At 43.0% G+C, this 27367-nt stretch overlaps 3 protein-coding genes across 3 annotated transcripts; 2 read left to right on the top strand and 1 right to left on the bottom strand.

Moving 5' to 3' along the window:
* Positions 1-5428: 5428 nt before the first annotated feature.
* Positions 5429-6961, top strand: LOC147976446 (uncharacterized). The gene is made up of 3 exons (XM_087520863.1): positions 5429-5926; positions 6016-6198; positions 6410-6961. Exons 1-3 carry the CDS (start codon positions 5429-5431, stop codon positions 6926-6928), a joined length of 1200 nt encoding a protein of 399 aa, XP_087376989.1. The 3' UTR covers positions 6929-6961.
* Positions 6962-8235: 1274 nt separating this feature from the next.
* OVA1 (methionyl-tRNA synthetase / methionine-tRNA ligase / MetRS (cpMetRS)) lies at positions 8236-15335 on the top strand. Its single transcript, XM_087518793.1, has 12 exons — positions 8236-8616; positions 8952-9095; positions 9192-9341; positions 9524-9691; positions 10766-10890; positions 11293-11386; positions 12132-12230; positions 13036-13216; positions 13326-13441; positions 13980-14135; positions 14537-14665; positions 14863-15335. The coding sequence occupies exons 1-12, from the start codon at positions 8341-8343 to the stop codon at positions 15025-15027; spliced, it is 1803 nt and encodes a 600-aa protein (XP_087374919.1). The 5' UTR covers positions 8236-8340; the 3' UTR covers positions 15028-15335.
* Positions 15336-15701: 366 nt separating this feature from the next.
* On the bottom strand, positions 15702-16259 carry LOC125530926 (putative cysteine proteinase inhibitor 7). The gene has a single exon (XM_048695339.2). The coding sequence runs from the start codon at positions 16146-16148 to the stop codon at positions 15792-15794; it is 357 nt and encodes a 118-aa protein (XP_048551296.1). The 5' UTR covers positions 16149-16259; the 3' UTR covers positions 15702-15791.
* Between the last annotated feature and the right edge of the window lie 11108 nt (positions 16260-27367).

The following is a 27367-nucleotide window of genomic DNA, read 5'->3' as shown; positions in this document are numbered from 1 at the left end:
CATTTACCTACTCGAGGACGAGCAGGAATTAAGCTTGGGGATGCTGATACATCTCCAACATATCTATAATTTATGAAGTATTCATACCATGTTTACAACAATTTTATATGGTTTTGGTATGATTTCATTAGAACTAACCCAGACTGACGCTGTTTTCAGCAGAACTACCGTGGTGTCGTTTTTTGTGTAGAAATAAAAGTTCTCGGAATGGGCTGAAAATTTACGGTGATTTTTTATGGACCAAAGAGACCCCTGAGGCATCAGAGTTGGGCCATAAGAGTCCCGAGGCGACGATAAGGTACGGGGGGCGCCCTACCCCCTGGGAGGGTGCTGAAGGAAATATGCCCTAGAGGCAATAATAAAGTTGTTATTTATATTTCCTTATATCATGATAAATGTTTATTATTCATGCTAGAATTGTATTAACCGGAAACTTAGTACATATGTGAATACATAGACAAACAGAGTGTCCCTAGTATGCCTCTACTTGACTAGCTCGTTAATCAAAGATGGTTAAGTTTCCTAACCATAGACATGTGTTGTCATTTGATGAACGGGATCACATCATTAGAGAATGATGTGATGGACAAGACCCATCCGTTAGCTTAGCATTATGATCGATTAGTTTTATTACTATTGCTTTCATCATGACTTATGCATGTTCCTCTAACTATGAGATTATGCAACTCCCGAATACCGGAGGAACACCTTGTGTGCTATCAAACGTCACAATGTAACGGGGTGATTATAAAGATGCTCTACGGGTGTCTTCGATGGTGTTTGTTGAATTGGCATAGATCAAGATTAGGATTTGTCACTTCAAGTATCGAAGAGGTATCTCTGGGCCCTCTCGGTAATGCACATCACTATAAGCCTTGCAAGCAATATGACTAATGAGTTAGTTGCGAGATGATGCATTACAGAACGAGTAAAGAGACTTGCCGGTAACGAGATTGAACTAGGTATGATGATACCGACGATCGAATCTCGGGCAAGTAACATACCGATGACAAAGGGAACAACATATATTGTTATGTGGTTTGACCGATAATGATCTTCGTAGAATATGTAGGAGCCAATATGAGCATCCAGGTTCCGCTATTGGTTATTGACCGGAGATGTGTCTCGGTCATGTCTACATAGTTCTTGAACCCGTAGGGTCCGCACGCTTAACGTTCGATGACGATTTATATTACGAGTTATGTGATTTTATGACCGAAGTTTGTTCGTAGTCCCGGATGAGATCACGGTTGATGAGGAGTCTTGAAATGGTCGAGAGGTAAAGATTCATATATTGAAAGGTCACATTCGGACACCGGAATGGTTCGGGTTGTTTCGGATGAGTTTTGGAGTACCGGGGATTACCGGAACCCCCCCGGGAAGGTCATGGGCCTTAGTGGAAAGGAGAGGAGGGCCACAAGGGAGGCCGCCCCCCCCCCATGGCCAGTCCGAATTGGACTAGAGAGGGGGCGGCGCCCCCTCTTTCGTTCCCCCGTCCTCCTCCTTCCCTCTCCCTCCCTCTCTTGGAAAGGAAGGGGACTCCAACTAGGATTGGGAATCCTAGTTGGACTCCCCTATGGCGCGCGCCCCCCTATGGCCGGCCTCCTCTCCTCCCCCCTTTTATATACGTGGGAGGGGGGCACCCCAAAGGCACACCAAGTCTTCTCTTAGCCGTGTGCGGTGCCCCCCTCCACAGTTACACACCTCAGTCATATCGTCGTAGTGCTTAGGCGAAGCCCTGCGCCAGTAACTTCATCATCACCATTGCCACGCCATCGTGCTGACGGAACTCTCCCTCATCCTCAACTGGATCAAGAGCTCGAGGGACGTCATCGTGCTGAACGTGTGCTGAACACGGAGGTGTCGTATGTTCGGTACTTGGATCGGTTGAACCGCGAAGACGTTCGACTACATCAATCGCGTTACTAAACGCTTCCGCTTTCGGTCTATGAGGGTACGTGGACACACTCTCCCCGCTCGTTGCTATGCTTCTCCTAGATAGATCTTGTGTGATCGTAGGAAATTTTTTTTTGAAATACTGTGTTCCCCAACAGGTGCTCCTGCCTTGTCGCTGCCTCGTGGACCCCCTTGATGTGAGATCGACGCCAAAAATTCCTATAAATACCAAAACCCCCAGAAAGAAACCTAGATCGGGAGTTCTTCCGCCGCAAGCCTCTGTAGCCACGAAAAATCAATCTAGGCCCTCTCTGGCACCCTGCCGGAGGGGCCATCATCACCGGAGGCCATGGAAGAGGATCCTGGAGGGGGCCATCATCACCATGGAGGTCAACGACCAAAGGGAGAACCTCTCCCCATCTAGGGGGCATGCCATGGAGGAGAAAGCACAAGGGGGAGACTCTCTCCCCCTCTCTCTCGGTGGCGACGGAGTGCCACCGGGGGAACCATCGCCGCGGTGATCGTCTTCATCAACATCAACATCACCATCTTCATCACCATCCTCATCTCTTTTACGCGGTCCACTCTCTCGCACCCCGTTGTAATCCCCTACTTGAACATGGTGCTTTATGCCACATATTATGATCCGATGATGTGTTGCCATCCTATGATGTTTTCAGTAGATTTATTTTGTCTTTTGGGTTGATTGATGATCTGGATTGGTTTGAGTTGTATGTTTTATTTTGGTGTTGTCCTATGGTGCCTTCCATGCCGCGCACACGTGAAGGATTCCCTCTGTAGGGTGTTGCAATACGTTCATTATTCACTTATAGTGGGTTGCTTGAGTGACAGAAGCATAAACCCGAGTAAGGGGGTTGTTGCGTATGGGATAAAGGGGACTTGATGCTTTAATGCTATGGTTGGGTTTTACCTTAATGATCAGTAGTTGCGGATGCTTGCTAGAGTTCCAATCATAAGTGCATATGATCCAAGAAGAGAAAGTATGTTAGCTTATGCCTCTCCCTCATATAAAATTGCAATAACGACCACCGATCTTGTTAACAATTGCCTAGGACAATTCCGCACACCGATCCATTATTATTCCACACTCGCTATTTATAATATATAGTAATATATTCTAACTTTATGTTAACATCACCTATTTTTATATTTTAGTTCTTCGATATCATGCAAAGCTATCCTCTTTATACCTACAACGTAGTTTTATTTCTTGTCTCTAGATGGAAGCAAACGTTAGGTGTACGTAGGGCCGTATCAGTGGCAGATAGGACTTGAGAGAATATTAATCTTACCTTTAGCTCCTTGTGGGTTCGACACTCCATACTTATCACTTCCACCTTTGGAAATTTGCTACGATGATTCCTTGCACTTGGGGATTATCACTCATCCGGAGCAAACAGAGGTTGGTGGTGTAATTGGGACCGGAGGGAACTTTGGTCGGCTGCTTCGGCCCTACAACGACGATGTTTTTCAGTGTCATTATCCTCCTTGGAGGCGAAGCCGAGGTCCATCCTATCCACCCCTGACCCCCTCCCGGACGGTCCAAAATCCGCGTGATTAGGCGGCGGCGACGCCATGCACGTCGTACCCCTCATGAGGGCGCCATCTGGGGAGGCTTTGGTGTTCAGGATAGGGCTGTTCTGGAGGTGGGCTCTGGGTGGCAAGGGGTGGTGGCAGTGGTGCGGAGGTTCACAGGTCGAGCGACGTGTCATCTATCGCATGAAGACGACGAGTATCGGCAACATGGTGCGGCTGGATCTTGACGACAAATGTGTCTGGATGGATGAGCGCGGGGCGGTGGCGCTGTTTGGCATCGTGACGGCGTTGACGGTAGGCCTAGCAAGGTCGATGCGCCAGTACCTGCTCCGAAGATGGATCAGTGGAAGATGGTGGCGATGACCCATGAGAGTGCGTCGGACCAGTTTATGCCCCACGCTCGGGATGTGGTCAGGGGTAAATTTGCCGGCCTCTTATTGATCTCCTCCCCAGGTTAGGTCTCTGATAAGCGTCTCCCATGCCTGGCGCTCCAATTGACGGTGCAAAATACCGTCATATCCCTCGGTAGGGTTCCTGACGAGGTTGGAAGTACAAGACGGAGCCCGCACACACAAGTTACCCAGGTTCGGCCCTCCAGAGAGTAATACCCTATGTCATGCTTCTTCTTGTTATTGATGATGATGAGATACCTCATGCGAGGGAATACAATAGGGAACTAGGCTGCCACTGGAAGTTGTTTATCTCTAAGATTAGATGCCTTGGGTGTTTCCTAACCTTCCCTTGTGTAGGTAGTGGAGCTTAGGGTTTACAGGGAGAAGTTGCGATCTAGGCCGCCGCCCTTCTTGGCTTGGAGAGCAAGACACCCAAAGGTCGGTTCTTATCCTTGCTGGGCCCCGCAGGCCCTGATCCGTCCTTTGGCTTTATCCAGCCGATGAGCCACCCCGGGCCATGGCTCCATCACTTAGTTGCCTTAGGATGCGTTTGGTTGCAGGGATATCCTCCAAGGGACAGGGATAGCCCTTCTATACGAGGGATGCCACCCGTTTGGATCCGAGGCGAGGGAGGACAGGGGCAACCAAATGCTTGGAATATTCGCCGAAAACGGGGATGGGGTCAGCCGCGAAAAACTGGCGGGTCGCGCCAGCCACCCCGCGCGCGCGTCGCTGCGTTCACGCGCGAAACATTATTTTCGGGTATTGACCCCCACTCACCCCTCGCGAAACCCTCACTTTCCCCGTTCCTCGTCTCTCCCTTTTGTGAGCGGCGGCGGCAGCGACGGCGACGCATCTAGCAGAGGCCAGCGAGAGGTGAGTCCTTCTCTACTCTTTTCCTCTCCTCTCCTTTCCTTCTATCTCCCTACCTCCATCAATCGCGTGTGTCGGCCGGCCATTGCGGAGGGTGTGCACAGGGGCGACGCGGGCTAGATTTGAGGCGGCGGCGCGACTCGATCTGAACGAGGGCGGCAGCTGGGGGCTTGAGAAGGTGCGAGTGGCACCAGGAGGTCGCCCTTGCCCACCGTGGGGAGCCTGGCCATGGGGGGATCTCACCACCAGCGCGTGCTGGCAGAGGTGGAGAAGGATTCCCCGGCGAGCGGCTGCATACGCACGACTGCGTCCGCTAGGCTGCATCAGCGTGTGTGTGTTCTGATGTGTGTGCGCTTGATGCTTTGCTGCTGTAGGCTGATGCATAGTGTTCATGTGTGCATGTGCTAGAGTCTGCTCATGTGTGCGTGTGCTAGACTGATGTATATTATATGTTTTTTTGCCGGAACTGATGTACATTGTCTATTGTTGCAGGATATCTGAAGGTCACCGTGAGCACATCTAGCAGCACAACTTCAATCTGAGGTAAAACATACACTCCACCACCTACCTCCTGTTTCTTTCTCTGAAATATTTGACACTAGAACAGAACGTCGATTTACCTATGAATAATTGGCTTCTTGTAGACAGATTTTGTGCTATTAAATTATTCTTGTTCACATGTTAAAGTGTCATTTCTAGTTGCATTGTAGATGGACAGAGAAACAAAGATGTTAATTTACGTGGCTGCGGCCCAGTGGTTTATCAACATGATAGCATTGCTTGTTCAATCCAGAACAAGAAAAAGAAAAGCAATTACGTATGCCCCAATTGATGAGAGAGATAGGATGAGAAGAGAGTATTTTGACAACAAAATATGGAAGAATGACACAATTTGTGTGAACATGCTTAGGCTTGGGAGAGAACCTTTCTTTAGGTTTTGTCAACTCTTTAGGGATCGCAACTTGCTAAAGGACACAATACACTTGACTGTTGAGCAACAAGTAGTGATGTTCTTGCACACCGTTGGGCACAACATTAGAAATATGGTAATTGGCGCCAATTTTGGTAGATCCGGTGAAGTCGTGAGCCATTACTTCAAAATGGTACTCCATGCCATTGGTGAGCTTCGAGATGACCTTATTAGGAAGCCTTCATTGGAGACCCAAACCAAAATAGAAGGAAACTACCAGTGGGATCCATACTTTAAGGTATGAGACCAAGTGACAACTATATTTTGTCATTGTAGGCATGAATTTGTTTAGATCCTAATATTTGGGCTTTTGTTTTCACCAAATAGGATTGTATTGGAGCTATTGATGGTACACATGTGCGAGCCTCAGTTACACCGGATATGGAGCCTCAGTTACACATGTGTTTCTCTGTGTCCAAACACTGGCTGAAATTACCTATATTTGCTGGAAATCGTTTCTTCATGCCCAAACAATTGTTGTACATCTTTCTTTATGTCCAAACATTTGATGTACATCTTTCTTTTATGCTGATATATTTTTTGGAATGTTACTTTATGACCAAACACTTGCTGGAATTGTTTCTTTATGTCCAAACACTTGTTGTACATCTTTCTTTTATGCTCAAATACTTGCCGGAATTATTTCTATATGCTAAAATACTTGCTGAATGTTTCTTTATGTCAAAATACTTACTGAAATTACTTATTTTGGTTCTACAAGGCTCACCCAGAGGATGAACAATACCTTAACAAGACTATTACTCATTATAAGGAGATGGTGAATATAGCTGGAGGGAGCATGGCTACAGGGCAATATGCAAAAGGCTCAAGTGACTCTCTTGCTACAGAAGTGGTAAATCTTGAAGAAGAGACAGCCAAGAAACCCACTGCCCGAAATGAGGAGGTTGCGCAATCAACCAATGTAGGTTCATCTGGTCCCAAACCAAAGAAAGCCAAACCAAATCCTTGTGCAGAAGACAAGTTGCACGCAACCATACTAGCATCTAATGAAAGAATTGCTATTGCGATAGAGAAGAGTACTAGCAGCGAGAACAATGCCATAGATGGTCTTTGGGAGAGCATGAAAGTACTTCCTGGTTTCAGTTTGGATCACCTTGCTCATTACTATGCATATTTGGTTGACAATCCTCGTGTTGCTATGGCATTCAAGGTGTTAGAAGAGGATCAAAGGAAGGTTTGGGTTTCTAGGTATGTCAAGAGTACCTTCCCTGAAGCGTAAGGATGGTGAGTGCATATGTGGTGAACTGGTGATTGACTTGTACTTTTGATGCAACCAAAACATGAACTATGAGTTGTATTGATTAACTCTTTTGATGCAACCAGACAATTACTATGGTTGTATAACTATTAGGTTCTAGTAGTACTCCATGGAATGTTGAACTATGAGTTCTATGCACCTGAGTTCTATATATATGAAATGTTGAATTATTATATGTGATGAAGTTCAAAGTTTGCTCTACTGTTTTGTTTTGGCTGTTGTGAAATAGTATAAAATTTCGAAATTATGACTGTACGCAACATATTTTCCTTCCTTTCATTGAAAAAGTGCAAATTATGAGGGTAATCTCATCATCTCAAGTCAAAAAGGTTACCACAACCCTTATTTTTTGATTATCCCTCGAACCAAACACTATAATGGCTATCCCCAACCATGTTTCATCCTTCCATCCAAACAAAACATGGGATAACCTCACCCTTCCAACCAAACAGAAAAAAGGGCTATCCCTAGCCAGCTGGTTGGGGATACCCTCAGCCACCCTAATCTGTCCCTCAAACCAAACACATCCTTAGAAAAACTGCAAATGAATTCAAAAGGTTGGATTAAACATAAAATCCTTTAAACAACAAAGTGCAAGCAAGTTCTTACAAGCTGCATTTATACAAATCGAGGAACCCCAAATAACTATTTATTTTAAAAGTACAAACATGAAGGGCCTATTTGATTCATAATAATTATAAGAAACAAGAATAGGTAAGAAGTGGAGGATTAGAGTGTCATCTCAACTTGAATCTTATAGAATTAAAAATCTATAGGAATTTGGATGAATGATAGCACAGGAAAAATAAACAATTCTACAAAGAGTTTTTGTGGATGATTCTTTTTTTTCCAAAATACTCCCACCGTTTCAAAATAATTAAAGTTCTATGAATTTTTAGAGTCATTTTTTAAGTTTGACCAAGTCTACAGAAAAATCCACAAAGATCTACAATATCAAATATATTTCATAATAAATCTAATGAAGTGATTTTGGTTTTGTAGATATTAATATATTTTTTGTAGACATAGTCAAACTTAATGAAGTTTGGCTTTGAACAATCCTAGAACTTCAATGATTTTGAAACGGAGAGAGTAGAGTGTAGAAAATGTAAGATTTTTTTAGGATTTTAATTCTAGAAATTAAACGACCAATGTAAGAAAGACTTCTAAGGATCCAAATCCTTTAAAAATCCTGTGAAATTGCTTTGAATCAAAGGAGCATAAAGAAATCCACTGAAATTCATTTGGATTAGGGTGGCTGCATCCCATTCCCATCGCCATCGTCCCCCACCTCAAACATCTGCTCTCTCTGCCTCACGAACGCGACCCAAAACCCCTCCCTAACCCACTCCGCCTCTCCCCTCTCCTCCGCCATGGCCGCTGGGCGGGCCTTCTTCTGCGCCCCCTCCTCCATCGGAGCCACCGCCCGTCGGCTAGCCTTCGCCTCACCCCCGGCCCGCCCCCTCGCCTCCGCGCCCCACCGACGCGTCCGCGGCCGCTGCTGCGCCTCAATCTCCTCGTCCTCAGATGCCTCCGCGCCCGCGCCGCCACCCTATGTGCTCACCACGCCGCTCTACTACGTCAACGCACCGCCGCACATGGGCAGCGCATACACGACCATCGCCGCCGACGCCGTCGCCCGCTTCCAGGCAAGCCTTCACACTACTTTTACAAGTCCGTGTCAGGAATTTGAGTACATTACTCGAGATCCACCTGCTGGCAGCCATGTTTGGATACGCAGCCCGTATGAAATAGTAATAATGGCTGGTGCGCTTCAGTGCTCTCTAGTTAAGTGGTGAATATGCCAGTGCATATGTACCGCGGGAATGCAGATGCACAGACTTCGATATCTTTGTGTGTTAGCAGTGCAAATATTTCCAGTTTGATGATTTGTTTGTTAGATTAGTTGAGCTACTGGGAGCATTGTGTACCTTTTGCTGCCCGACTCCTCAAGAATTTGTTCATGGTGCTTATCTGGTTGCAGAGATTGCTAGAGAAGAGGGTTATATTCATTACTGGGACAGATGAACATGGTGAAAAAATTGCCACCTCTGCAGAGGCCAGTGGTAGAAACCCCAAGGAGCACTGTGATATAATTTCAAATTCATACAAGATGCTTTGGGCTGATGTATGTCACAACACAAAGTATTTTCAGTCTACCATTTCACAATATGTCATCAATCTGGATCTCACATTTCTCTTCCAACTTTGTTTTTGCTTGCAGCTAGACATCGAATATGACAAGTTTATTCGCACAACTGATCCTAAGCACGAGGCTGTTGTTAATGACTTCTATTCTAGAGTTCTAAGCAGTGGTGACATATATAGAGCTGATTACGAAGGGCTTTACTGTGTCAGCTGTGAGGAGTACAAGGCAAGCTTCTTTGTACCTTCTCATATAGAAGCACTAGTACATTTTTTAGGTAAATGTATTTATACATGTATGAATGGATAATTATAACAAGTGTTATCATGGGCATCTATGTAGATTATCTCTACAGTTCTGTATTGCTAAATTTACCAAATAATAATGTCTATTTTGTTGATTGCACACAGGATGAAAAGGAGTTGGCGGAAAATAATTGCTGCCCTGTGCATCTGAAGCCTTGTGTACCTAGAAAGGAAGATAACTATTTCTTTGCCTTGTCAAAATATCAGCATAAATTAGAAGAGCTGCTGACAAGAAATCCCAATTTTGTAAGGCCATCACATCGTTTGCACGAGGTGAGTCGTTATCCTCTATAATGTTTTGTTCAATCTGATGTGTGTTTATTGAGTTACTGCTAAAAATCGCGGTGGAAAAGTGTAGAACTATTTGCTTATTAAATGGAGATTCTAATTATATTGATTTAACTACTGACAGATTAAAAAAAATATGCATCATGTCAGCATATGTATTATTGAAGATTTGGCACGATTTTCTTAAATATATCTGTGCAGTCAAATATGTGAAAAACTATGTGGATTTTGTTGGGTTGTCGCATTCCTTCTTGCCAAGAAGTGCCGTTGGCATGTTGAACAAACATCATCACAATACATTTCCTTTCTGGCAACCTGTCAAATGGTCACTTAGATATCGTCCTAATACCTAACTAGCTTAAAGATTAGAACCTAGATGTCATTGTTTATCAGTTTTGAAAAAGAAAGCTTCCAAAGGCTGCTGTGTATATATGGTAAACGTTAAAATAGTCGATAGACAGTGAAGAGTGTCTTCAAACCACAGTGGTTCTCATGTAATTCCTAGCTTTTACAGCAGCATCATGTCAGGGTTTAGTGGCTTACAGTGCAAGTTTGGTGTTGGGGAGTCATGGTTGTTCAATCCAATCCTGGACCTCGTCACCTGATGTAGTTGCTGGCAATCTCCCCTGCCCATCTTCGTAATCGAATTGCGGTGTTTTGGCTAAAAAGCTTACTGAGCACTTGAAGCCTGGCCATTACATGTTTATTTTCCTTGCGCTGGCAAGATGGGATCTCAACTATGACATCTCAAAGTACATGTGTGCATCGGCGCATGCCTACACATTGACTGACCATAATGCACTTTATTAAGTAACCTCTATTCTTCTCACAGTAACACACCTTGGTTTTGTGTACAGTGATAGGATAATATAATTTTTCTTCTTATATAAGTGTCCAAGATTAATAATTTCATACTCTGCTTCACGTTTTAGCTTTCAGTAAAAATATAACCCTTGACGCTTCATTAATTGCCAATCTTTCAGCTCACATGTGTTTATTTTCATGGTTTTAGGATGCCCTTATTTCTTTGTTATTTTACTAATTAAGACACAGCTGTAGGTCGAAGGCTGGATTAAAGGTGGATTGAGAGACTTTTCTATTTCTCGTGCATCTGTCGAGTGGGGTATTCCAGTGCCAAATGACACCAAACAAACAATATACGTGTGGTTTGATGCCTTATTAGGGTATGTTTCATTCCTGCTGCTTGGCATTTTAGTAAGCATGAACAGTTTGCGTATTCTTACTCAAATTCTACTGGATAGATATGGCTGTATGCGGCGTGTTGTCTGATATCAGTGTCCTCTGTTTAATCCTACCATGCAAGTATAGAATACACTCAACTTAATTGATTTATATTCATGTTTGGCAATGACAATTCTTAGATAAATTGTTCTTTTGTTTACTCGAAACTGTGAACTTTCTATGCAAAAGCAAAAGATGCTCCAGTCTCTTAGTCCATGCATGTTATAAATGTGCAGTTAACTTCTTGAAATCTTGAAATGAGGCTAGAGTACGTAATCTTATGTAGCATTGCCTATTACTTTGTTTCGTACTGGTTGTTCATTTCTGTATGTTTGTCTCTTTAGTTATCTTTCAGCATCCCTAGATGATGGGGAGCAGGCAAGTTTACAGCAAGCTGTTGATCGGGGTTGGCCTGCATCTGTACACCTGATAGGAAAGGTCGGTTTTGGGCAAATAATTTTTGCAGCTTCTTCAAACATGTTTTTTTGTTTCAACTTATAGCAAAACACCATATTGATTGATTTCTTCTTATCGTCATAAGGAGCTCTCATTTTGATGTGAACTTAGATAGTATCACTTTTTTTAGTGCTGCTAAGAGAAAGTGCTGAAATATGACATTTATCAAATGAATAAACAAACATAAACTCCTTTATGCTGATCTATATAGTAACCAGCTAACATCACATAGCCACTCAGTTTTCCATATGGCGAAACTCGGGGACAAGTTTCACTCCTTCCAGTTCTCAAGATTAGATCCTATTTCCTTTAAACTTATTTCGATAGGGCCCTTGTGCCTCAGCTGCAGTTACTTGCACTAATAAAAATATCATGTGTCATGCTGGGTTTGGTGACTTGGCACTGGTAGGTCACAGTTGAAACAATTTTGACAGATGCATCCCCTAATTCCCAAAAGTGAGAGACGTGTGACAGCTAAGAAATAGAAAGAACAATACATCTCTTCTCATATGTTAAATCTGATGTATTTTATTATGTTTCATAATACCTGGAGATGCCAACGTCATAAAATGTACTGTTAATCTACTGCTTCCAGTACAATTTACTTGGAGCTGGTCACTGTAGATATTGACATTTTTTGTCCCATTTAAAAGCAATAATATTGGATAAACTTCTTTGTTTTGTATGTTCATTCAGTTTGTGACGATCTCTTGTACATGTACCTCAGGACATATTGCGGTTTCATGCAATTTATTGGCCAGCAATGTTAATGTCAGCAGGGATAAGCGTTCCTGATGCAGTTTTTGGCCATGGATTCTTGACAAAGGTGACCTCACATATTTCCAATGTTCTTGTTTCCACATCAACTGACAGTGATATAACACCATACAGTACATACTATTTTGAGCATGTCTATGTGACCATCGTATTTGATGAGGCCTTTTCCTGCAACTACATGTGCATTTCCCATCTAGACATTTGGACATCGGTTGCATACTTCCACCCGTATCATCTCTACCTTACAATACATCACGTTTTACCATATGTATGATTTTAATCTAACTTGTATAATGGTACTGCACATGGCACAAGTTAGCACACCTATATTAGTGTATATATATGTATTAGCATTCGTCCTTTTACCTGTTGGTATTTCACATGTTCTATAGTTGTGGCTTTGTAGCTCATAGATAATTCTGTATTTTTGGCCACCTTCTTCCTCGATTTTTCAAGTTTACAACCCTCTACTATGTGTGTACGTCAAATTGTAAGAACTCATGTTCTCCTTTTTATGTGAAATAAATGTTTGTCTTCTCCCTCCTTTTGTAACATTTGTCCATTTTTCTGGGAAATTCTATTTCACAATAGTTTTTTCATTGCTGCAGGACAGGTTGAGTAGGAGTAGTCTTTAATTTTATAGGGATGCGTATGGTCCAATGGCATTAACTATTATAAATTTTGCGCCTCATTGGTGCGCATGGTTGTCTTGGACAGATATTGTGAAACACAGCAACTGCTTTGCAGTTGTGTCTTTGAGTGACAAATATGAATTCTATTTGGGCTCCCAGCCACTTTTATCTCATTAAATCACTTTTATTTCATGCAGCTGCTTTTTATTTTGCAAATTTTAGGATGGCATGAAGATGGGAAAATCACTAGGCAACACACTTGAACCAAAGGATCTGGTAGGTAGATTTGGAGCGGATGCTGTTAGGTACTTCTTCTTGCGGGAAGTAGAATTTGGCAATGACGGGGACTATTCAGAAGAACGTTTTATCAATACAGTCAATGCACATCTTGCTAACACAATTGGTATTTTTGCGTGCTAAAACTTTTATTCATTTATTTTCGGTTTATGCTTTAGTTGGTATTAACTGTCTGTCTTAAGTGGTTAGTGATGATACTGTTCTCATCTGAACAGGAAACCTTCTCAATCGAACACTTGGTCTCCTAAAAAAGAACTGCAATTCCACCTTAGCTTTTGATTCAATTGCTGCTGCAGATGGCAATTCATTCAAGAATAATGTTGAAAACTTGGTAAGTTGGTCTCTTTGGCATCTTCGGAACTGATGACAAACCATTGATCTGTCATTGCATTACTTCTGATGGGGTGTAGGTTGTCTGAATTGGCTTTATAAAGTGAACATCTTTATGAGGGAAATCGTTTCCAATTTTGCATTACAAAAGCTTGAAACCCTTTATATGTAATGATTGCTCCTTGTTTGGTGCTCCTTTTAAGTTCTATTTCTTGGCGTACAGAAAGTAAAGACATCCAGCATAATGATCCTAGCTGAACTGTTTTATTATTTCTCTTCTTGGAGCTATAGATAATGGATATGATGTTTGCTGAATTGACATGTGACAATGAGCAACAAGCGCTTCAGACACTGTCAGCACGTGTTGTCCATTATGAATTGGTTCCACTTGATATTTCAAACACATGTTGCATTTGGATATTTCCGATCATCACCTGCTATTCATCTGCCTAATAAAAAGATTCTTTTAACACATGTTTGCATGTACTGCACTTCTGTTGTATCTGTTGGTGTTACAGTGATATAAATTGTTTATACAGGTCGACAAGGCGAAGGGCCATTACGAAAATCTTTCGTTGACATCAGCATGTGAAACTGTTCTAGAAATTGGTAACTTGGGAAACTTGTACATTGACGAGCAAGCACCATGGTCTTGTTTCAAGCAAGGGGGCGAGATTGCAGAAAAGGCTGCAAAGGTAAACACTTGAAAGTTGAAACTATATCTATTTCTCTTCCTTTTGGGCTTGCCGTGTTTGTTTCAGATTTTACTTGCCAAAATTTAATGCTGACAAAGTCAAACTGCATGATGCATTAGTTGCTTCTTTTCATGTTTGTAAAAGAAACCCACTTTCAAACAAAAGAGCACTCTTTGAGCTTCAAAATTCTTTATGTTCTGTACATTTGAGTACCTAATTCCGATGTCACAGCAACTCTGTTGTTGTGGCTGTAATAATGAAACTATAGCATGACTTTAGTTGTTCTGATGAATTGTTGAGATGATTCTTGGGTGGCTAGTTTGAGTTATTTATTTGATGTTATTATTTTATTTTGTTTGTGATATTTGCCTTATTCATTTTTTTGTCTGCACTTCACACAGGATCTCGTCATTATTCTAGAGACAATGAGAATAATTGCAATAGCATTGTCTCCAATCACTCCAAGCCTTTCGTTGAGGATTTATACACAGCTTGGTTTCACAGAAGACCAGTTTCGTACATCGAGATGGGTATGTTCTTGTATGTCCAGGGATATGCTATTTAGGTCTAAACCAATTCTGCAAAGTATTTTACAGCCATTGTCTAGTGTGTATATGAACGAACACCCTCAGAGAACACAATCTTCAAACTATAAATAGCAGATATGCAATATAAAAAATTTCCAGTGGCGCGACATGCTTACAACCCTGTGCTAACTGCCCTGCAGGATGATACCAAATGGGGAGCCCTTAAAGCAGGCCAGGCAATGATGGAGCCGAAGCCAATTTTTGCGAAAATAGAAACCGAAATCGAAGAGAAAGATCAAGCAAGTCCAAAGGAGGGGAAGGGCGGGAAGAAGAAAGCACGTAGCAAAGGGCTCGTGGAGGCATGAGTTAAGCTTGTGACTTTGTGAGTACTGACTGGATGGCTCCTCAACTGTAGAACCCAGATGCCTGTTCTGCAAAACCATCTCAGATCTGATGGTGTAGATAGCATAAAAGCTTTGGTGGCAAAGAAGGCTTTGACATTTTGTAGAGAGAACTGAACTTAGCAATTCTGTTCTCTCAGGTTTTGAAACTCAAAATTGTACTCCCTACGTTCCATAATAGATAACCCAACTTTGTATTAAGGTTAATACAAAGTTAAGTCATCTATTTTAAAACGGAGCGAGTACTACATTGAGATGGCAAAATTGGTGCACCCCTCGTTTGAAAATGCAGTACTCTCTCCGTTCCCAAATATAAGTCTTTTTGGTGATTCCAACAAATGACTACATACAGAGCAAAACGAGTGAATCTACAGTTTAAAATATGTCTACATACATCCGTATGTTGTAGTCCATTTGAAATGTCTAAAAAGACTACTCCCTTCGTATAAGTGATTCGACTTTGTACTAATTTTGTATTAAAGCTAGTACAAAGTCGAGTCACTTATTTTGGGACGGAGAGAGTATTTAGGAACAGAGGGAGTATAAGGCATCCACGTTTTCCACCAGTTAGCTCAATTTTTTTTTCTAGAATACGCACGGGGGTGACATTTAGATTATGTGAGTCAAAGGTAATGCAGTTGGATCTGTAACTTGTTGATGCCTCATGAATATTGCTTGTGAGCTGTGACGATGTCCATCAATCAAGAATTACAAATACACCAAAAGGCCTACGCCTCTTCGGCGACCGGGGCGAAGGAGATGAGCTTGCGCCTTTTGTTGGCTGCCGCCTCGTACACCTCCACCTTGTACGCGTCCTTCTTGCCGGCGCCGTTCAGCGCCTCGACGACGAGCCGGTAGTTGAAGCCCGACACCACCTGCACCGTGCCCAGCACCACCTTGATGAACCTGAGCCGGCCGCCCGCCTGCTTCACGTGCTCCGCCACCGCCCAACGGCCCAGCCCCTGGATCTTCGGGTCGTTGATGTTACCGATGTGTTCCCACCGGCCGGGCATCGCCGTGGCGGGCATGGCGACGGCGTAGATGATGGCGGCCACCACGATGACGAGGGCGATGCTGGTCCTCATGGCTGCTGGTTTGTGGTGTGCTGGCTTTGGATCTATCAGTGAGGTTTGGAAGCTTGAGAGCGGTCAGATACTCAGATCAGTCGAGGATCACTGACATGTGAACCGGGGGCGTTTAAATAGAAGCACCGAGACATGGTCGAATAGATAGACGGAGATAACTGAATGCATGTCATATACACCATATATCTATCTAATTGTATCTAGAAGTAGCAATTAATGTGGTTGATCCCTTGATGCATACCGATACATTCTTGATGCATGCCTAAGGCTGGCTGTAATGGGTAATATCACAAGTTACAAGTTAGTATCATGCATATGATACTAATGTATAATACTATCTCTGTAATATATAGTAATATAGATTAATACTTTCTCCGTCCGGTGAAGAGTGTACATTTAAATTTTTTAGGACAAATTATGGAGTTAAGTAAAAAATGTATTGGAGGGATGCAAACCACCATCTTTCTCCTCTTTAATTACCCAATCTCCAATGGGCTAAGTGCATGTAGAAATTAAGAAGACCATGTGTAGATTGTTATTGGTCTTCATTACCGTGTGATGGGAGAGAAGTATTTTTTTTCTACTTTAAAGTGCATTGAAAAGATAGAAGTATATTTTTTTTGGACAAATTTTGAAGCTAGATGTACACTCTTCACCGGACGAAGGAGTATCTCAAATGATCCTATTTATTGACATGCAAGACACGTACTAGTATAATATTTATTATGATACGGTATCATAATACAATAATCAATTCTATTTTTCACTTAATTCTATGTCATTTCATCAAAATTTCCTAGCTGACATGCATGATACTGACTATGGCATCCCCATTACGGTTAGCCTAAGGTGGTATCAATGCTTCCTTAGAAAAAAAAGGCATCCATTAATTGGTTCCATATCAATATCTGATATTTGCTTATAGAAACATCCATCAATTGATTCCACGATGGATCTAATGATATTAATTTGCTGTTATGAATGCTGACATATTTTTCCTATAAACTTGATCAAACTTAGAAAATTTAACAAAATTTACGCGAAGTAAAAATAAATAAAGGGAGTATTAGTAAAGTAGACGCAAGACACTGAGACCAAAATATCTACAAGTACAATATACGAAACAGATATCATGGATATACATGTACGATTAAGTCATTATTCGTCCACAACAATGCAATCAAGAGGGGATAACACACACTCATGCCGACATCACCAAATCCAAGTAACAATGGCGAGGAGACATATTTTCGCGGTTCAACACTTATGAAAGTGTGTCATTGCAGGGTCCGGCCAGTAATGGCCAGAGTGTTAATTGTTACATTGGGCAGAAAATAGTGTTCTGGTCACCATCTTGACGGTGGATCTTAGAGAGCCACCTAACATAATGCTCCACTCAAAACTATCATGATGTCCTCAGAGATGGCCGTAAAGAAAGGCGCCACTGGAACTCCTTGCGGACATGCCCCAGCCTAAGGCAAATCAATGATAGGGCATGAGCATGTGCGGAGCCAAATGAGTACATGGGTGTACCGACGAACCCCTATTACTTTTGCCCAAAAAATCAAGTATATAAGGATATGCATGATGTATGTTGCCTTTTCTTTGAGAGCTAAAGCCAATTTTTATTCATTAAAATCCACAGTGTGTGGGATACAAGCTGCGTCATGAGGCTGGCCAAGGCACACATGTTGCCCTAAAGCTAGATTAAGAGAAAATCTTGCCGAATTATGAACCTTGGCATTAGAGGCTCGACCTTCAAATGTAAAAAACACATGTAAAAGAGATAGCTTGCGCTTTAATTTGCTTGACGATGGTCCTCCCTGGTTAATGTCACCAATCACTTTTTTTGAGTGGCTTTGGGTCGCCTATGGGCTTGGACTTCATGTACGTTGGCTGGCACCAGTAATTCATACGTGTTTAGTTTTTGTCCCGTCGAGCCTTTTTTAACACAATTTTGTTTAGCCCAGCTATCCACACTACTTCTCTCCACCTCTCTCAGGTCCAAAGCCCATATAAGTAAGCAGCTAGCCTAAATGTACAAAAGCCCATTAGCTAGGGCTGCAAATCCCGAATTAAATGGCCCATTGGATACCGGTTTGGCTACAGCTCCAGAGGTTTCTAAAAAACAACTCCAGAGCCAGCTACTTGCCCCATATGTATTGTGACTTGTTAGATGCTGTCTTTTGCATACTATCTTACCATGGATGCTATTTGCTATTTTTTATTTTAAAAAATTGGCAACTTCAAAAAATAATTGGAACTCCGTACACCCAAATTTGAAATGTTGGCTCCGCCACTGGCCACGAGCCTTAGTGATACCAACTAATTTGAAAGGACACGTAGGCATGACGTCACAAGATAATAGCTGAAAGCACCCAAGCCTCATCGTCACGACCACATCGCTACCATGAGATCACACATGTGTGAGAGAGCCGCCGAATAACCATCTCCAATGGGGCCGACAAAGGTAGAAGAGGTGCTAAGGTGTGTTGGACTGGACATATCCCGCCCAAACCTGGCCATATGTGCCAGCCTCGTCGGCCGACGCATGGGCACAGACTTTTGACCCGACACATGCCTGGCACGACACGAGAATAATAGGGCCAAGCCGGCCTTCGGCCCGCCATGGAACAAGGTTGATCCCCGAAGCCAGGCCTTAAGGCCAGCACGTCACAACTTTTTTTTGCGGGCTGACACGACACAACACATACCCCACACATCGCGGCACACAACCCACCCATATGATAACTTGCAGCAAAATGCGGCAAACAGGGTTTTGGGAACATATCGGCCCACCCACCCAACCAGAAGGTACCATCGAACATGTCGGCCCACATAGCTCTTTTTTTACGTGGTGTTGACATATAATGTGAAGGAAATATGCCCTAGAGGCAATAATAAAGTTATTATTTATTTCCTTATATCATGATAAATGTTTATTATTCATGCTAGAATTGTATTAACCGGAAACATAATACTTGTGTGAATACATAGACAAACAAAGTGTCACTAGTATGCCTTTACTTGACTAGCTCGTTAACCGAAGATGGTTATGTTTCCTAACCATAGACATGAGTTGTCATTTGATTAACGGGATCACATCATTAGAAGAATGATGTGATTGACATGACCCATTCCATTAGCTTAGCACCCGATCGTTTAGTATGTTGCTATTGCTTTCTTCATGACTTATACATGTTCCTATGACTATGACATTATGCAACTCCCGTTTACCGGAGGAAAACTTTGTGTGCTACCAAATGTCACAACGTAACTGGGTGATTATAAAGGTGCTCTACAGGCGTCTCCAAAGGTACATGTTGGGTTGGCGTATTTCGAGATTAGGATTTGTCACTCCGATTGTCGGAGAGGTATCTCTGGGCCCTCTCGGTAATGCACATCACTTAAGCCTTGCAAGAAATGCAACTAATAAGTTAGTTGTTGCAAGATGATGTATTACAGAACGAGTAAAGAGACTTGCCGGTAACGAGATTGAACTAGGTATTGAGATACCGACGATCGAATCTCGGGCAAGTAACATACCGATGACAAAGGGAACAAACGTATGTTGTTATGCGGTCTGACCGATAAAGATCTTCGTAGAATATGTAGGAGCCAATATGAGCATCCAGATTCCGCTATTGGTTATTGACCGGAGACGTGTCTCGGTCATGTCTACATTGTTCTCGAACCCGTAGGGTCCGCACGCTTAACGTTACGATGACAATTTCATTATGAGTTTATATATTTTGATGTACCGAAGGTTGTTCGGAGTCCCGGATGTGATCACGGACTTGACGAGGAGTCTCGAAATGGTCGAGACATAAAGATCAATATATTGGACGACTATATTTGGACACCGGAAAGGTTCCGGGTGAGATTAGGACAATACCGGATCACCGGAAGGTTATCGGAACCCCTCGGGAGGTATATGGGCCTTATTGGGCCTTAGTGGAAAGGAGGGGAAAGGAGCAAGGGAGGGGGCGCCCCCCAAGCCCAATCCGAATTGGGAGGGGGGCCGGCCCCCCTTTCCTTCCTCCCTCCTTCCTCTTCCTTCCCTCTCCTACTCCTAATAGGAAAAAGGGGAGTCCTACTCCCGGTGGGAGTTGGACTCCCCCCTAGGGCGCGCCACCCTCCTTGGCCGGCCCCCTCCTCCACTCCTTTATATACGGGGGCAGGGGGGCACCCCATAGATACAACAGTTGATCATTGATCTCTTAGCCGTGTGCGGTGCCCCCCTCCACCATAGTCCTCGATAATATTGTAGCGGTGCTTCGGCAAAGCCCTGCAACGGTAAAACATCAAGATCGTCACCACACCGTCGTGCTGACGGAACTCATCCCCGACATTTTGCTGGATCGGAGTCCGGGGATCGTCATCGAGCTGAACGTGTGCTAGAACTCGAAGGTGCCATAGTTTCGGTGCTTGATCGGTCGGGCCATGAAGACGTATGACTACATCAACCGCGTTGTGCTAACGCTTCCGCTTCCGGTCTACGAGGGTACGTAGACAACACTCTTCCCTCTCGTTGCTATGCATCACCATGATCTTGCGTGTGCGTAGGAATTTTTTTGAAATTACTACGTTCCCCAACAGTGGCATCCGAGCCAGGTTTTATGCGTTGATGTTATATGCACGAGTAGAACACAAGTGAGTTGTGGGCGATATAAGTCATACTGCTTACCAGCATGTCATACTTTGGTTCGGCAGTATTGTTGGATGAAGCGGCCCGGACCGACATTACGCGTACGCTTACGCGAGACTGGTTCTACCGACGTGCTTTGCACACAGGTGGCTGGCGGGTGTCAGTTTCTCCAACTTTAGTTGAACCGAGTGTGGCTACGCCCGGTCCTTGCGAAGATTAAAACAGCACCAACTTGACAAACTATCATTGTGGTTTTGATGCGTAGGTAAGAACGGTTCTTGCTAAGCTCGTAGCAGCCACGCAAAACTTGCAACAACAAAGTAGAGGACGTCTAACTTGTTTTTGCAGGGCGTGTTGTGATGTGATATGATCAAGACATGATGCTAAATTTTATTGTATGAGATGATCATGTTTTGTAACCGAGTTATCGGCAATTGGCAGGAGCCATATGGTTGTCGCTTTATTGTATGCAATGCAATTGCGCCGTAATGCTTTACTTTATCACTAAGCGGTAGCGATAGTCGTGGAAGCATAAGATTGGCAAGACGACAATGATGCTACGATGGAGATCAAGGTGTCGCGCCGGTGACGATGGTGATCATGACGATGCTTCGGAGATGGAGATCACAAGCACAAGATGATGATGGCCATATCATATCACTTATATTGATTGCATGTGATGTTTATCTTTTATGCATCTTATCTTGCTTTGATTGACGGTAGCATTATAAGATGATCTCTCACTAAATTTCAAGATAAAAGTGTTCTCCCTAAGTATGCACCATTGCCAAAGTTCGTCGTGCCCAGACACCACGTGATGATCGAGTGTGATAAGCTCTACGTCCATCTACAACGGGTGCAAGTCAGTTTTGCACACGCAGAATACTCAGGTTAAACTTGACGAGCCTAGCATATGCAGATATGGCCTCGGAACACTGAGACCGAAAGGTCGAGAGTGAATCATATAGTAGATATGATCAACATAGTGATGTTCACCATTGAAAACTACTCCATTTCACGTGATGATCGGTTATGGTTTAGTTGATTTGGATCACGTGATCACTTAGAATATTAGAGGGATGTCTTTCTAAGTGGGAGTTCTTAAGTAATATGATTAATTGAACTTAAATTTATCATGAACTTAGTACCTGATAGTATCTTGCTTGTTTATGTTTGATTGTAGATAGATGGCCCATGCTGTTGTTCCGTTGAATTTTAATGCGTTCCTTGAGAAAGCAAAGTTGAAAGATGATGGTAGCAATTATACGGACTGGGTCCATAACTTGAGGATTATCCTCATTGCTGCACAGAAGAATTATGTCCTGGAAGCACCGCTAGGTGCCAGGCCTGCTGCTGGAGCAACACCAGATGTTATGAACGTCTGGCAGAGCAAAGCTGATGACTACTCGATAGTTCAGTGTGCCATGCTTTACGGCTTAGAATCGGGACTTCAACGACGTTTTGAACGTCATGGAGCATATGAGATGTTCCAGGAGTTGAAGCTAATATTTCAAGCAAATGCCCGGATTGAGAGATATGAAGTCTCCAATAAGTTCTATAGCTGCAAGATGGAGGAGAACGGTTCTATCAGTGAGCATATACTCAAAATGTCTGGGTATAATAATCACTTAATTCAACCGGGAGTTAATCTTTCGGATGATTGCGTCATTGACAGAATTCTCCAATCCTTCCACCTAGCTACAAGAGCTTCGTGATGAACTATAATATGCAAGGGATGGATAAGACAATTCCCGAGCTCTTCGCAATGCTAAAAGCTGCGGAGGTAGAAATCAAGAAGGAGCATCAAGTGTTGATGATCAACAAGACCACTAGTTTCAAGAAAAAGGGCAAGGGGAAGAAGAAGGGGAACTTCAAGAAGAACAGCAAGCAAGTTGCTGCTCAAGAGAAGAAACCCAAGTCTGGACCTAAGCCTGAAACTGAGTGCTTCTACTGCAAGCAGACTAGTCACTGGAAGCGAAACTGTCCCAAGTATTTGGCGGATAAGAAGGATGGCAAAGTGAACAAAGGTATATGTGATATACATGTTATTGATGTGTACCTTACCAGAGCTCGCAGTAGCACCTGGGTATTTGATACTGGTTCTGTTGCTAATATTTGCAACTCGAAACAGGGACTACGGATTAAGCGAACACTGGCAAAGGACGAGGTGACGATGCGTGTGGGAAATGGTTCCAAAGTCGATGTGATCGCGGTCGGCACGCTACCTCTACATCTACCATCGGGATTAGTATTAGACCTAAATAATTGTTATTTGGCGCCAGCATTGAGCATGAACATTATATCTAGATCTTGTTTGATGCGAGAGGGTTATTCATTTAAATCAGAGAATAATGGTTATTCTATTTATATGAGTAATATCTTTTATGGTCATGCACCCTTGAAGAGTGGTCTATTTTTGATGAATCTCGATAGTAGTGATACACATATTCATAATGTTGAAAAACCAAAAGATGCAGAGTTGATAATGATAGTGCAACTTATTTGTGGCACTGCCGTTTGGGTCATATCGGTGTAAAGCACATGAAGAAACTCCATACTGATGGACTTTTGGAACCACTTGATTATGAATCACTTGGTACTTGCGAACCGTGCCTCATGGGCAAGATGACTAAAATGCCGTTCTCCGGTACTATGGAGAGAGCAACAGATTTGTTGGAAATCATACATACAGATGTATGTGGTCCAATGAATGTTGAAGCTCATGGAGGATATTATTATTTTCTCACCTTCACAGATGATTTAAGCAGATATGGGTATATCTACTTAATGAAACATAAGTCTGAAACATTTGAAAAGTTTAAAGAATTTTAGAGTGAAGTTGAAAATCATCATAACAAGAAAATAAAGTTTCTACGATCTGATCATGGAGGAGAATATTTGAGTTACGAGTTTGGTTTACATTTGAAACAATGCGGAATAGTTTCGCAACTCACGCCACCCGGAACACCACAGCGTAATGGTGTGTCCGAACGTCGTAATTGTACTTTACTTGATATGGTGCGATCTATGGTGTCTCTTACAGATTTACCGCTATCGTTTTGGGGTTATACTTTAGAGACGGCCGCATTCACGTTAAATAGGGCACTATCAAAATCCGTTGAGACGACGCCTTATGAACTATGGTTTGGCAAGAAACCAAAGTTGTCGTTTCTGAAAGTTTGGGGCTGCGATGCTTATGTGAAAAAACTTCAACCTGATAAGCTCGAACCCAAATCGGAGAAATGTGTCTTCATAGGATACCCGAAGGAAACTGTTGGGTACACCTTCTATCACAGATCCGAAGGCAAGATATTTGTTGCTAAGAATGGATCCTTTCTAGAGAAGGAGTTTCTCTCGAAAGAAGTGAGTGGGAGAAAAGTAGAACTTGATGAGGTAACTGTACCTGCTCCCTTATTGGAAAGTAGTACATCACAGAAACCGGTTTCTGTGACACCTACACCAATTAGTGAGGAAGCTAATGATGATGATCATGAAACTTCAGAACAAGTTACTACTGAACCTCGTAGATCAACCAGAGTAAGATCCGCACCAGAGTGGTACGATAATCCTGTTCTGGAAGTCATGCTACTAGATCATGATGAACCTACGAACTATGGAGAAGCGATGGTGAGCCCAGATTCCGCAAAATGTCTTGAAGCCATGAAATCTGAGATGGGATCCATGTATGAGAACAAAGTGTGGACTTTGGTTGGCTTGCCCAATGATCGGCAAGCAATTGAGAATAAATGGATCTTCAAGAAGAAGACTGACGCTGACGGTAATGTTACTGTCTACAAAGCTCGACTTGTCGCAAAAGGTTTTCGACAAGTTCAAGGGATTGACTACGATAAGACCTTCTCACCTGTAGCGATGCTTAAGTCTGTCCGAATCATGTTAGCAATTGCCGCATTTTATGATTATGAAATTTGGCAGATGGATGTCAAAACTGCATTCCTGAATGGATTTCTGGAAGAAGAGTTGTATATGATGCAGCCGGAAGGTTTTGTCGATCCAAAGGGAGCTAACAAAGTGTGCAAGCTCCAGCGATCCATTTATGGACTGGTGCAAGCATCTCGGAGTTGGAATAAACGCTTTGATAGTGTGATCAAAGCATTTGGTTTTATACAGACTTTTGGAGAAGCCTGTATTTACAAGAAAGTGAGTGGGAGCTCTGTAGCATTTCTCATATTATATGTGGATGACATATTGTTAATCGGAAATGATATAGAATTTCTGGATAGCATAAAGGGATACTTGAATAAAAGTTTTTCAATGAAAGACCTCGGTGAAGCTGCTTACATATTGGGCATTAAGATCTATAGAGATAGATCAAGACGCTTAATTGGACTTTCACAAAGCACATACCTTGACAAAGTTTTGAAGAAGTACAAAATGGATCAAGCAAAGAAAGGATTCTTGCCTGTGTTACAAGGTGTGAAGTTGAGTAAGACTCAATGCCCGACCACTGCAGAAGATAGAGAGAAAATGAAAGATGTTCCCTATGCTTCAGCCATAGGCTCTATCATGTATGCAATGCTGTGTACCAGATCTGATGTGTGCCTTGCTATAAGTCTAGCAGGGAGGTACCAAAGTAATCCAGGAGTGGATCACTGGACAGCGGTCAAGAACATCCTGAAATACCTGAAAAGGACTAAGGATATGTTTCTCGTATATGGAGGTGACAAAGAGCTCATCATAAATGGTTACATTGATGCAAGCTTTGACACTGATCCGGACGATTCTAAATCACAAACCGGATACGTATTTACATTAAACGGTGGAGCTGTCAGTTGGTGCAGTTCTAAACAAAGCGTCGTGGCGAGATCTACATGTGAAGCGGAGTACATAGCTGCTTCAGAAGCAGCAAACGAAGGAGTCTGGATGAAGGAGTTCATATCCGATCTAGGTGTCATACCTAGTGCATCGGATCCAATGAAAATCTTTTGTGATAATACTGGTGCAATTGCCTTGGCAAAGGAATCCAGATTTCACAAGAGAACCAAGCACATCAAGAGACGCTTCAATTCCATCCGGGATCTAGTCCAGGTGGGAGACATAGAGATTTGCAAGATACATACGGATCTGAATGTAGCAGACCCATTGACTAAGCCTCTTCCACGAGCAAAACATGATCAGCACCAAGGCTCCATGGGTGTTAGAACCATTACTGTGTAATCTAGATTATTGACTCTAGTGCAAGTGGGAGACTGAAGGAAATATGCCCTAGAGGCAATAATAAAGTTATTATTTATTTCCTTATATCATGATAAATGTTTATTATTCATGCTAGAATTGTATTAACCGGAAACATAATACTTGTGTGAATACATAGACAAACAAAGTGTCACTAGTATGCCTCTACTTGACTAGCTCGTTAATCGAAGATGGTTATGTTTCCTAACCATAGACATGAGTTGTCATTTGATTAATGGGATCACATCATTAGGAGAATGATGTGATTGACATGACCCATTCCATTACCTTAGCACCCGATCGTTTAGTATGTTGCTATTGCTTTCTTCATGACTTATACATGTTCCTATGACTATGAGATTATGCAACTCCCGTTTACCGGAGGAACACTTTGTGTGCTACCAAACGTCACAACGTAACTGAGTGATTATAAAGGTGCTCTACAGGCGTCTCCAAAGGTACATGTTGGGTCGGCGTATTTCAAGATTAGGATTTGTCACTCCGATTGTCGGAGAGGTATCTATGGGCCCTCTCGGTAATGCACATCACTTAAGCCTTGCAAGCAATGCAACTAATAAGTTAGTTGCAAGATGATGTATTACAAAACGAGTAAAGAGACTTGCCGGTAACGAGATTGAACTAGGTATTGAGATACCGACGATCGAATCTTGGGCAAGTAACATACCGATGACAAAGGGAACAAACGTATGTTGTTATGCGGTCCGACCGATAAAGATCTTCGTAGAATATGTAGGAGCCAATATGAGCATCCAGGTTCCGCTATTGGTTATTGACCGGAGACGTGTCTCGGTCATGTCTATATTGTTCTCGAACCCGTAGGGTCCGCACGCTTAACGTTACGATGACAGTTTCATTATGAGTTTATATATATTGATGTACCAAAGGTTGTTCGGAGTCCCGGATGTGATCACGGACTTGACGAGGAGTCTCGAAATGGTCGAGACATAAAGATCGATATATTGGACGACTATATTTGGACACCGGAAAGGTTCCGGGTGAGATTAGGACAATACCGGATCACCGGGAGGTTATCGGAACCCCCCGGGAGGTATATGGGCCTTATTGGGCCTTAGTGGAAAGGAGGGGAAAGGAGCAAGGGAGGCCCCCCCCCAAGCCCAATCCGAATTGGGAGGGGGGCCGGCCCCCCTTTCCTTCCTCCCTCCTTCCTCTTCCTTCCCTCTCTTACTCCTAATAGGAAAAAGGGGAGTCCTACTCCCGGTGGGAGTTGGACTCCCCCCTAGGGCGCGCCACCCTCCTTGGCCGGCCCCCTCCTCCACTCCTTTATATACGGGGGCAGGGGGGCACCCCATAGACACAAGAGTTGATCATTGATCTCTTAGCCGTGTGCGGTGCCCCC

Source organism: Triticum urartu, chromosome 4A (assembly GCF_056163025.1).
Source record: "Triticum urartu cultivar PI428250 chromosome 4A, HENAU_Tu73, whole genome shotgun sequence".
Taxonomy (NCBI): Eukaryota; Viridiplantae; Streptophyta; class Magnoliopsida; order Poales; family Poaceae; genus Triticum; species Triticum urartu.
The sequence above is the reverse complement of the archived record's forward strand: the minus strand, read 5'-3'. Positions and strand labels throughout refer to the sequence as shown.

Bases quoted from the DNA above. Each gene is read 5' to 3' on its own strand.
- LOC125530926 (XM_048695339.2), bottom strand. From the start codon at position 16,148: ATGAGGACCAGCATCGCCCTCGTCATCGTGGTGGCCGCCATCATCTAC.
- OVA1 (XM_087518793.1), top strand. From the start codon at position 8,341: ATGGCCGCTGGGCGGGCCTTCTTCTGCGCCCCCTCCTCCATCGGAGCC. The intron at 8,617-8,951 runs GCAAGCCTTCAC...ATCTGGTTGCAG, and splicing joins ACGCCGTCGCCCGCTTCCAG to AGATTGCTAGAGAAGAGGGT. The intron at 10,891-11,292 runs GTATGTTTCATT...TTGTCTCTTTAG, and splicing joins TGGTTTGATGCCTTATTAGG to TTATCTTTCAGCATCCCTAG.
- LOC147976446 (XM_087520863.1), top strand. From the start codon at position 5,429: ATGGACAGAGAAACAAAGATGTTAATTTACGTGGCTGCGGCCCAGTGG. The intron at 5,927-6,015 runs GTATGAGACCAA...TTCACCAAATAG, and splicing joins AGTGGGATCCATACTTTAAG to GATTGTATTGGAGCTATTGA. The intron at 6,199-6,409 runs GTACATCTTTCT...TGGTTCTACAAG, and splicing joins TTTATGTCCAAACATTTGAT to GCTCACCCAGAGGATGAACA.